The sequence below is a fragment of the Pollachius pollachius genome (assembly GCF_949987615.1).
Source record: "Pollachius pollachius genome assembly, chromosome: 6".
In the NCBI taxonomy this organism is placed as follows: Eukaryota; Metazoa; Chordata; class Actinopteri; order Gadiformes; family Gadidae; genus Pollachius; species Pollachius pollachius.
In genome coordinates this window covers 3,124,961-3,137,672 of record NC_136939.1, presented here as the reverse complement: position 1 = coordinate 3,137,672, position 12,712 = coordinate 3,124,961, and the positions used below count along the sequence as shown (strand labels likewise).

At 45.9% G+C, this 12,712-nt stretch overlaps 1 protein-coding gene across 1 annotated transcript in view; it reads left to right on the top strand.

The window, feature by feature from the left end:
• gria3a (glutamate receptor, ionotropic, AMPA 3a) overlaps positions 1–12,278 on the top strand; it is a 64,786-nt gene extending 52,508 nt beyond the window's left edge. Inside the window, exons 13-16 of the mRNA XM_079738220.1 lie at positions 2,353–2,600; positions 3,456–3,570; positions 11,135–11,385; positions 11,753–12,278. Coding sequence (XP_079594346.1) covers positions 2,353–2,600; positions 3,456–3,570; positions 11,135–11,380 — 609 coding nt within the window. The 3' untranslated portion in view covers positions 11,381–11,385; positions 11,753–12,278. The remainder of the gene's footprint in view (positions 1–2,352; positions 2,601–3,455; positions 3,571–11,134; positions 11,386–11,752) is intronic.
• Positions 12,279–12,712: the final 434 nt, after the last annotated feature.

The following is a 12,712-nucleotide window of genomic DNA, read 5'->3' as shown; positions in this document are numbered from 1 at the left end:
CTCTGTCTTTATACTGTTAATGCTTGTGGATTAGTGCTGCTCTGAGAAGATGCCAGGGGGTGATCCACTGATCTTCTCGTGGTCGCGCCTTCACAGAACATCTACCGATTTTCTCAGGGCCCTGCTTTCTGAGAACAGAGCATCTGCTCACGGTCGTGCTTTTATAGAACATCTACTCCTTCGATGATGGACCAGCAGGTCTGACCGGTGTCTCTGAGAGCAGACATCAGCTCCCCGCTCCGAGGGGCAGATCTCACGGCCCCACTAGTCCCAACCTTTCATCCGGCTCGGCAGGAGTCCGTGATAAAAAACGTACTTAGAATTCAAAAATGCATGCCCTTGAAAAATTGATGCGCACAAAACTTTCAATCTTGCGTGCGCTGGTGAGCACACCTTGAAGGAGGACAGGGCTGTGATTTAACACCGCCGAAGGCCGCAGTGTCAGCCCACAGCGGGGGGGGGGTAAGCGTTCAGGGAGAAATGGCCGCATTCCAATAGTCTTTAGAGAGTCTTTAGCGATACAACTAACTCTCCCCGCCTAAATCTCCAGGTTTTTGCTGGAACTTGATTAGAAGTTCAACCAGCCACTGAATCGTCTTTGGGGGGGGGGCCGAGTATCCTAACAGGACACTTAAGTGATTCATCGACTGCTCACCATCCCTACACCCATAACGCCTCAACTGTTATTTAACAGGCCCTCATGTTTGCATATTAAAGCGGTTATGGTCCCATGATTTGGACCATACATGATTGGTTACAAATTCAGAATTTGTGATTGGCCCAGATCACCATCAGTCAAATGGATCCAATCCCTGCGCCCCCTCGATTTAGGGAAGGAGAGCCCCTGTTGACCCCTGACCCCAGGGCTCAAGAGACACTGTGTGTTTGGATCAAGACCTTCTCTCTGAGTGGCCCAGGGAACAGATGTATCCAAACTGACTCACAGGCCTTTCACACCTGAACTCTGGTTAAACCCCGGAGACCAGGTCTGGAGGTGATCAGGTGTTGCCCTTTCACACATGCAGCACACAGCGGGAGGTAAGCCGCATCTGACGGGTTCACACACACACCGGAGACACTTGAGGCTAGGGTTGGCGCCTGGGTGGAGTCTGTAGGAGGCAGGAAGGAACGTAAAAAGTATGCAGGGCAAAGTCGCAGTGTTTTGTTCACATCACGTCAAAGATGGCGGACGAGGCTTCCAACTGTCTTTTTGTGGTGAGAGTGGAAAGCAAAAATAAGTTTGAATGCAAAATACACATGATGGAAACGTCATCAATATGCCAGCAGCACGCCCGCTCGCTCGCTGTGAATTCTCCCGCCCTCCGATTGTCCAGACCTTTTCACTAGAGGCCTGGTAGGTTCAACTTCGCTGGGGTGTATTCTGACATTTCTGTACCCAAATTCAGCCCCAACGGGGATTATCTGAAGAAAGTCGATAAGACTAAGGTTCACCGACCTTTAGGCTGTGTGTAGTCCAATGGACAGAAGCGGTTCACTCTGCTGCAGGATCTGTCTTGGTGTTCCACTCCTCTCCCCGCGTCTCTCTCTTTTTGGGTCACTAACGCCTCAGGGACCGGTGTTTTAAGAGGCAGGATCTGAAGGTAGACGATACTTCAACTGTCGGGTTCCGGTCAAATGTTGGAACGCGTGACGGCACTCGGTGTTGCTCTCGATTTCCCGCTTGTTGGGTCATGACTCCTCCTGACTCAGCAGATCGTATCTCCGTCTCGGGACGGAACCGTCTCTCCGGGTCGCCTGGGGACTGGAAGTACTTTTTTGTCTCTCTGCGACGGCTCGCTCCTCAGCAGAAGGTCACATCGCCTGCCTCTGCCGTCCTCAATTTTAGACCTTCTCCTGCGGACAGCTGCCCACCGACTCCCTGGTGGGCGACTGTCTTTAGCTCGCTGGCTGTTTTTAGAAACCCGTCTCATCGTAGGCGGTCCGGTCAGGTGGCGCTTGAACCCCACGACGCCCACCGGAACCACTTCCTGACCTCCTGGAAGGGTCTAGATGGAGCTGGAGCTGGAGCAAACTAACTGATACATCGCAGTCACAGCCGTTGGTTTTGTTTCCTCAGCTTCACCGTTCAGGCCAACAGGAAACGTGACAGAATTGTAGAAGCTACCATGATCAAAGCCCCTTCCTCTGTCCCCCCCGAGGGCTTAAATTTAGATATCAACTTCAACTTTTTAATCTAGATTTCTAATGTTATCACAAACAAAGATGCCTGCAGCTCGCCAAATCCCTTTCACATTTGTACTTTAGTCCTCCATGTACGACCACTTCATTGTCTGTATTAAACCTCCACGGAACGTGAGCATTGAGCTGACCGGTTTGCCCCCCCACCCACAGCGCTCCAAGATCGGCGTGTACGAGAAGATGTGGTCCTACATGAAGTCGGCTGAGCCGTCCGTCTTCGCCAAGACCACGCCGGACGGGGTGGCGCGCGTCCGCAAATCCAAGGGGAAGTTCGCCTTCCTGCTGGAGTCCACCATGAACGAGTACATCGAGCAGCGGAAGCCCTGCGACACCATGAAAGTGGGCGGGAACCTGGACTCCAAGGGCTACGGAGTGGCCACGCCCAAAGGGTCGGCATTAAGGTGGGTGGGATATTATAACAATACCTCCATGTTGTTATGGTAGCCCACCCCCCCTGATGTCCCCAGACCCCTCCCCTAACGCCCCATATGGGAACCTAACCTTTACTTCTCACCCATCACGTTATTTTTTACCTTACCTCCTCACATGTTATTTAACCCTTTACTCCTCACTCATCACATGTGATGTTAATGTTTAACCTGTTATTTATCCTGATTTAACCTTCTTTTCACTCCCCACTCCTCAATCACTTAATATCAACGAGGAGGACCTTATGACAATTATTTTATCTTGATTCAGCCATTTTCTATTCACATCCATCTGTCTGTCCATCAATCTGTCATCTCTTGGTCTATCTATCTATCTGTCCATCTCTTTCTATCAATCCTTCTGTCCAGTTGTCTATCGGTCTGTTTTTGTCTTCCTTCGTTAAGAGCATTTACTCAACATGTATACGTGACATCACAACCCTTCCCATAACACATTTGGTTTGCTATGATTTCCCAGAATCCCCCTCTCCTCCCCGTCTTGTGCCAGACTGGATATTTACTGAGTGTTTCACACGTGCTTCTTGAGATGCTGTGCTGAATGTCAATGTGCATGCTGGATGTGGTCATCTATCCTCTATGAAAAAAATGTGTACACCCTACCGCTCTACACCACCTTCCCAACAGAGACCCCCCCCCCCAGCCCCTAAACACCCAGCACCCCCACCCTGGCCCGGCCATCTCAACCCGTCAATCTGTCTCCTGTCTCCCCTCTCGGCCAATGATACGCGACTCCCGTTACTCACTGACACGCAACATTAGATTCTCACGGCCCTGTGTATTTACCAAGTTATGTTTTATCGTTTCAAGAAATGCTGTTAACCTGGCAGTGTTAAAACTGAACGAGCAGGGCCTGTTGGACAAACTGAAAAACAAATGGTGGTACGACAAGGGGGAGTGTGGCAGCGGGGGAGGGGACTCCAAGGTCAGCCTTCATGTCTCGGCCACCGTAGTTCTGTAGAGTAATCGGCAAGGCGGTCACTAAACAAACGACCAAATTTAACCCAAAATTTAACCAGCTGCTACGAGTTGCCTTTGTAGTCCTACGGTTAGCAGTGGGGATCGAACCAGGAACCCTTCGTTGGCTAAATTAGAAGCAGTGATTAGTATTGGACTGACGAGGAGGGGGGGAACTGGTTTGGTGCAGGGAGCTTTGGTCTGTGGTCATGAAAGACAGGAACCTTCCCTCTGTTTTTTATATCTACAGGCCAACGGAGAAGGATTTGATATCTCTGGTTCTCTGCTCAGAACCTCAGGTGGGTTAGGTGGTGGTGGGGTAGTCAGGTTTGCGAGGGGAACAGCGGGGTCAGGGCAGTGGAGGTCGGGCTAGGGGAGGTCAGAGTAGTGTTGGTCAGGGGGCGTTGTCAGGTTTGCGAGGGGAACGGCAGGGTCATGGGTAGTGGAGGTCAGGGTTTTGGGGGTCTGGGGGTTAAGGGGCGGTGTCGGGGTTGCGAGGCGAACAGCGGGGTCTTGAGGGGACGAAGCATGACGGGCATAAAAAACGTGAGAATTCTAATGACACCATGGAAACCCCACAGGTCAGACATCACCCTCCTCTCACAGTCCGCTTGGTCGTTCTTGGTCCCACACTGGGACCCAAGACCGGCCAAAGACTCATCCATGCCCCGCCCCCACTGTGGAGGTATTCAGGTGAACCATAACCAACATGGGCCACATTTAAAAACATCATTTTTATATCAGAATACCTGAAGTCCAACTTAAGATCATTATAATGTCCAAAGGCACGCCCTTCCGTTACACGTATGTCCTCGGCGTCCGGCTGACGTCCCAGACTGAGCCACTGTCCTCCTTGGACTAGGGACCACTGCGGAACCCTCCAGTCCAGGAGGCGTCCCGGGGCCAGGCTTTGAGCCGGAGCCCTGGCCAGGAGCGCTCCCAAACCGAGGAGACACCATCTCCTCCTCAATCTGGCCTGGCTGACTCTGTAGCAGAGCGTTGGGCGCCTATAGACCCTGGGGGCCCCTGTAGATTCCTGTAGACCCCATGGGCCCTGGTAGACCCCTGTAGGGCCTGGGGCCCCTTTAGAACCAATGGGGTCAATGTAGACCCTGGGGGCCCCTCTAGACTGGGGGCACTTGTAGACCCTGGGGGCCCCTGTAGACTGGGGTCCCCTGTATACTCTTGTAAACCCTGGGGAACCCCTGCAGACCGGGGCCCTCGGTCCCCTGTATTTAGACAGAAGGGACTGCACTAGTCAGACTGTGGATTGGTCTTTGGCTCCACCTTGAAAAGGGACAGTTCACAGATTTTAAAACCTTGTTTCCTTCAAATGTGAAGGAATGACGAGACAGCGTACCAAAAACCTCCAAAGGGCTGGGCAGAAACCGAGTCATTCGGGTCCAGAGTGGAGACAAGACGGACAGTCCTTGTTCTATCTCTGGCTACTCTGATGAGGGTTTGTGTCCGGAAGTCAAACATCTGAGAATCTTAAGATGGTCAGGTGTTTAGGAGGCTATGGTCATGTCACTCCCGCAAAAGGAAAGCACATGGAAACCAGGCTGAGAATGGGTGGACTGCTGCTTTAAGCCTGCATGGTGAGCACATCACACTGGGCATCGGGCTACAGAGGAGAGGAGGCTTTGCTGCTGCTGTTGTAGTCATCCATTCTGAGTGAGCAGAAGGTGGATACTACAGGCACCCGAAGCCCCTCCTCCGGCTGACGGCCGAATGCCTGCGGGTTTGTTCCGTTGAGTGATCGACTGCGATGTTTCACTTGATTTCAAACCTGACTGGCGCATCTCTCTGTCATTATTTTATCCTCAGAAATGCATGCGTTAGTAATTTAACAATAAAATATATTGTATGTAAGAACCACTGGAAAGAATCAAAGCATTCAAACACTCTTTAGGCTCTGGGGAGCTGGACACGATCTGGAACTTTAGGTGTTGGTGAGGTTCATTATTCTACATCATTGTGCATACTCAATGTTTACTCATTAACCATACTTACTCAAAACTAAAGGATTCATTTATGATGGTTGACCAATTATTCACCTAATTGATCCATTATCATTACTAATGAATAACGTTCCTTCTTTCCTTCCATTTAGAATTGCACGTCACATATCGGGAATACTTAAGTGTAGTCTTAGTTGAACAAAATTAGCAAGGTTGTTAAGTTAGAGTTTTAAATTAAAACTGAAAGTAATGTTGGCTCATATCAATGTCACATTAGCATAACATTAGCATAGCATTAGCATACTGCTCCCAGCTGTTACCCATTTACCTTGAATAACTAAAGTACAATAAGGTGATAAAGACTAGCTCCGTAGGAAAAGACACCCCTGTTATTGTCTTCAACCCAATCACTGAACGGCAGAGCTCACTTCAGTAATTGACTGACCAGGTAGTTCATTCAAGATAAACATTAATAACAAATTATATTATATATCAATACATTCTCAGTTGTATCGTCACTTAACAGAGGGTTAGCCCTTTAGAAGTTTAGCGGTGCATTGAGAAATGAGCAGGCACTTGAGAGGATTTGTAACTTGTCAGTTTTTCTTCTACAAGGATCAGATGAAAGGTAAAGTCTCACTAGGTAAGAGCAGGACCTTCTCTCTCTCTACCGTCTCACTGTCTGCTGTGTGGAACACACACTGTGTACAACAAACACAGTATGTAGAACACTGTGGAACACACACTGTGTACAACGCACTATGTAGAACACACTGTACAGTACAATGTGTACAACACAATGCATACAATATACTGTTTGTAGAACAACACACTGTATGGAGAACAGAGTGGAACGCACACCGTGTACAACACACAGTGTGTAGAACAGTGTGTACATCCCACAGATGTGTGCGTCTGAGACGGCAGAGTGGGGGGGATCTGACGCATGTTTTGTGCATCGTAACGAGACCAGTGTAGACCACATGCCTGATGCCAGAGGTGTTCCTCTTGATTGTAGCATGCTGACGATAGTGCATGAGATCGCATGTCTGGCATGACCGCACCGCAGTGCACCAGTAGGTCCTGGATTACATGATAGTGCACGTGCACCACTAGGTCTTGGACAACATGATAGTGCACGTGCACCACTCGGTTTTGGGACTGAATGAAAGTGCACGTGCACCACTAGGTCCTGGATTACATGATAGTGCACGTGCACCACTAGGCCTTTGACTTTATGAAAGTGCACGTGCACCACTCGGTCTTTGACTTTATGAAAGTGCACGTGCACCACTCGGTCTTTGACTTTATGATAGTGCACGTGCACCACTCGGTCTTTGACTTTATGAAAGTGCACGTGCACCACTCGGTCTTTGACTTTATGAAAGTGCACGTGCACCACTCGGTCTTTGACTTTATGAAAGTGCACGTGCACCACTAGGCCTTTGACTTTATGAAAGTGCACGTGCACCACTAGGCCTTTGACTTTATGAAAGTGCACGTGCACCACTCGGCCTTGGACTTTATGAAAGTGCACGTGCACCACTAGGCCTTTGACTTTATGAAAGTGCAAGTCAAACTGCCCTATTTAGGAGCTTGGAGCAGGAAGCATCTAGGCCCTGTGGTCTCCGTATTTATAACAAACTTCCTCTTCTCTTTAGCCTACTTGATTTATAAATAGCATCGTACAGTCATTCTTAATATAACTAATCATATCATGAGTGAGGCATTGTGGGAGTTGAAGTTTGTCCAGGGGCTTTATATGGGCCAGAGGCCTCCCACAGGTCCTCAAACTGCCAAGTGTTTTCTTCTGATTATTTGTGTGTCTGTGTATGTGTGTGTTTATGAATTTATTTGTGTGTGTGTGTGTGTGTGTGTCTGTGTGTGTGTTAGGGTCAGCTATGAATATGTAGAATGAAGCAGAAACTAGGACATGCATGCAGTACTGGTGGTGCATGGAATGATGCGTGCTACAAACAAGGAGAATGCCTCTGAAAGCATGTGAGAATGTAGAGTATAGAATATATATGAAGAGATTACAGTATGTATAAATAGACATTGATTAGAGTATAGAATATAGAGTAGATATCAGTTTAGATAAGTAAAGTATATAGAGTACATAATGTAGTCTATTGTGCATGGTAGCTATAGATTATAGCATTGATTTGGGTATAGAATGTAGAGATTAGATCATATAACGTATAGATTTGGGTATATAACAGATATCAAAATATTGAACTACAAATTAGAGTCCAGAACCTAGAGATTAGAGTTTAGAACCCAAGATTAGGGTATATAACAGATATTAGTGTGTCTAACTACAGAATAGGGTATAGAATGTAGAGATAGCTGTTTAGAGGCTTTCCTCGTCTTCATCATCTGTAATTCTTCATGCTGACCTTTCTTCCCCTTTAAGAAGATGAAGATAGAGGAGGGGGGTAGGGGATGGAGAGGAGGTGTTGACACTAAAGGATATATAACCAACGCAGCGCTGCATCTCTAGTTAGATCTCTAGTTTGATAGAAAAGGAGAGCTAGGTTTGTCGGTTTGAAACCAAAATTTAAGTGTCTACTAGTTAAAAAGACAAATAATTACAATAGAACCAGTTCAAAACTGGTTAGTCAGTACCAGTTTGAAACTACAAATTAATCTGCACCAGTTTAAAACTGCTACAAATTAGTCAGTACCAGTTTGAAACTACAAATTAATCCGCACCAGTTTAAGACTGTTGCTAGTAAATCAGTACCAGTTTGAAACTACAAATTAATCCGCACCAGTTTAAGACTGTTGCTAGTAAATCAGTACCAGTTTGAAACTACAAATTAATCTGCACCAGATTAAGACTGCTACTAGTTAGTCAGTACCAGTTTGAAACTACAAATTAATCTGCACCAGTTTAAGACTGCTACAAGTTAGTCAGTACCAGTTTGAAACTACAAATTAACCTGCACCAGTTTAAGACTGCTACAAATTAGTCAGTACCAGTTTGAAACTACAAATTAATCTGCACCAGTTTAAGACTGCTACAAGTTAGTCAGTACCAGTTTGAAACTTCTCCTTAATCAGTTCCTGCTTAAGAGTGTTTCAAACAGCATGGGTCGGTAAGTGAAAGTACTGCTGGAAGAATTAATGTGTGTGAACATTTTCATGCTTTTTGGTTTGTCGCCTCCAAACTCACTCACAAGATGCAGAAAGATAAGACACAACAGTGTTATGTATATACTAAACATTATTAGTGCATACATATTACTTTTTGAACGGGGTTTTAATATTTCAAGGTTTATAGGGAGTTACCTGGTTGATAGGAACATTCTAAGTGCAACTGGTATGCGTAACTGGCAGAGATGCACTTAGTGATAAAAAAAAAAACGTTCAAACTATTTGGCGATGGAAGAGGAAGGAGTCCAACTCTGTTAAAGGAGTTGAGAATCCACGGTACACACAGAAAGGACTCCTGTGTTCAGTAACCAGGCAGCACAGCCTCTCTCTATGGATGTTTACATGACGTGTTTCATCCATACCATCCGTACTCATGGACTCATCAGATTTCAATGTGCATTTTGTTCGTGATGCAGCTTTGCAGTGGTGAATACAATATATTCAAATCATGTTCAATTACAAACCGATTCTTTCCTGAAAGAAAATAAGACTAGAAATCTTGCAGTCAAGTAAATCAAGCTAAATGTCTTGCAAAACGTAAAGTCCCATCAATGATCGACTTCACAGATTCGGTCCCGCGAACCAAATTGACCCAAAGCTGAACCGTGCCAACAAATGTTGCTGGACGAGATATAAAACAGATATAAGCCCATAAACCCAGCCTTTGATCTGCCTGAAACCAGGAGATCAACCATCATCTCCAATGGCGTCAATATAATTCAGCACGTTTCGAGACCCCAACCTCCAAAGACGCACCTGAAATATTGTTCTTGGGTGTGGACACCAGCACAAGATGTACTGAAGGGCTGATTTTGTAAGACATTCGCTTTAGCAAAGGAATCTGACGGCTGCTTTGGACAACAAAGGGTTACTGGTGTAGATCCGCAGTGCCAAACCTTTTGGGACCATGCCCAAAGCCTTAAGTAGGCTACAAATGCAGCCTTAAGTTAAGCTTACCTGCTGTCCTATATGGCTATGCAGCTTCTAGTCCTGCAAGTTGAATTGATTTCATTGATAACTATTGATCAGTGTGTGCCGATTACTCAAAGCGATAGAGCTAGGGCCTGGCGCCATGCTAGCCATGGTTAGCAACACAATCACAGCTAGCTTATCAGAAGCCAGGGTCCGGCTCTATCGCTTTACCATGATAAAGTAGTATTTAAAGAGTTGAATAACATAAAATAACATGTTATGATGTTATTTATGTTATGTCCCACGTGAAGAACTCCTGTAAACCTTGCGGTATTGAAACTCAGTGAGCAAGGAGTCTTAGACAAGCTGAAAAACAAATGGTGGTACGATAAGGGGGAATGTGGAACCAAAGACTCAGGAAGTAAGGTCAGTGTCTGCGGGATGCACCTCAAATGTTGACATGATGAATGCTTCTGTACGCAACACACAGCAAACCTTCACATTCTGCTGACCTCACTGGGCACGCAACGTCTGCTCACACTCCAATGTATTCTCACATCTCTTATTTATCACCAGCAGACCGTTTTATATTACACATTAGACATTTACTAACACCATTATTTGATGTAAGGCCTTTGACTGAATTCATAAGCATAACAGTACAACTTCCTCTTTAAGAGTAGCAACCACTATACTGCTATTTTGTTGACCAAACCTTTATTGACATTTGATTTGTTGATGTGTTTAATCATTTTACAGCAATGTTCGTTTTTCTTACGTTTTAACAAGGCGGATAACAATCCACCTTTAAAACGTGAAGAAAATCCTAAAATGACACTTTAACGTAAGATTTTAGGAGAAAACTAAGGGATCAGGATTTGAACTAGGAAAGGAACTAGGATGTGTGACTACAGACACCAGTAGGGTTAGATCACGTGATAAAACACAAATGGTAAAATTCATAAATGAAATTCAATACTAATGTTTGGCTTTTAATATAAGTAAATTGGTTCTACTCGCCTGTCATCCACTGAAAGACAGGTTAATTAATTAATTAATTAATAACCCCGTAGGAGTCGAGGGCCTCGACGTATAAGAGCTGGGGGCCCCGACGTATAAGAGCTGGGGGCCCCTCCAGGGGAGACTGCACTACACATTTAGAGCCTTTCTCTCTACATTCACCACTAGTCGCTAGTTATTATTAATCAACACAACATGGCTGCTGTGCTCTGAGCGGCGGTAGTGGGTTGGGTGGGAGGGTTCGTTTAGACCGGGTCCGGTAGAGGGTTAATAAGTCAGTTAGATGTACTATAGGTCGGTCTAGACCGGGTCCGGTAGAGGGTTAATAAGTCAGTTAGATGTACTATAGGTCGGTCTAGACCGGGTGTAGGTAGAGGGTTAATAAGTCAGGTAGGTTAGTCTACTTAGACCGGGAGTAGCCTGAGTTAGGGGAGTGAACCCATGAGAAACCCTCATCGCTTTGCTTTACCGTGTCGCCAGGACAAGACGAGCGCTCTGAGCCTCAGCAACGTGGCAGGGGTCTTCTACATTCTGGTCGGGGGGCTGGGGCTGGCCATGACCGTGGCGCTCATCGAGTTCTGCTACAAGTCCCGGGAAGAAACCAAACGGCTGAAGCTGGCCAAGAACGCCCAGAACTTTAAACCGGCGCCTCCAGCCAACACGCAGAACTTCGCCACGTACCGGGAGGGCTACAACGTGTACGGAACCGAGAGCGTCAAGATCTAGCCTCGGTAGGCCTCCTGCAGACCTGCCGTCGGCTGTTGATGCGTCACAAGTTGCATTGCTCCGATTGGTTGATTGTACTTATTGGTCTGAAGGCCGTTTAGTCTGCGCCTGATAACTCCCTTTGGAAAGCGACAATGAACGGAGAGGTTCCAGACTAATCCGCATTTGTGGATTTGTTTGTCAGACTGGATTCAGTGTAAACGCTAATAGCAATAATAGTAAAACGTTTAAAACAATGTGCTAAAATATAACTTATTCTTCAATAACACTGCAATGAAATGTGTGTTATTTCAAGAATGTTTTAAAATTATGATTGATCTGCGAAACCTCCTTATGATTTTCTTTATGTTTGCTTACATAATTGCTTTGCAGATTGGAAACGTTCCTCCTAATGGCATGGCTGGACCCTGAAAACACACACAAACACACACACACACACAGACGCACACGCACACACGCACGCACACACACATACACACACACACACACACACTACGGCTGGTCTGCTAGACGGCTCTGGACTTGGTGAAGCCTGCTGTCCGCACCGGACCTCCGTGGACGTTAACGGGCGTACGGCGGGGAACCGAACATGCGATCTGACTCTCGTAGTGCCTTACCGAACACGGCATCACGGCAATGCAAACTTCACTTGGACTCACTCGACGAAGAGACATTTCAGGACTAATAAGTTGAGATCGGTGGAAGACTTTCTAGGTTTTGTTTTCACGAAGATCCATCGGTCCTCGGTCTGAACATTGTTGAATAGTTTGAATCCTCTGCAGACATTTTTGTGGTGAAAACTTTTGAGTTTGGGTTTAATGTTATACTTAGAGTAGTGAAGTCATCTACTTATTTTACGATAAGGTTTCATTTTCAGTGCTATATTATAATACGATTTAATTCATAGACTAAGATCAATAAGTGATGACATGTTTTTTTTTTAATCTGAAGATGTGAATACTGAGACTGGGTGTCCACTCAAATGGCTTTGGTCCTGCTCATCCCTGAAGCCAAAGAAGATAATATAAGTGCAGCTATGAGATACCTGGTTTATACGTTCAGCATCCAGCCCAGCTACAAACATAAGACTGAATCATTCACAGCCAGGAGCTCTGAAAGAGCTCTTGAAGGCGTCATCCAAAATAAGACTGCATTCTGTACAAAATGTACTATTACACATTTAATAAAGTTTATATTTAATATCTCTTCCACCCCCCATATGGAGTTGAAATGCCCCATCTGCAGTGGAGTTTTGTATCACATTTCGTTGCGTTTGGGGTTGAACATGAGGTGGAAGTAAAAGATGTTTAAATGTTTATCAAGATAGAGATA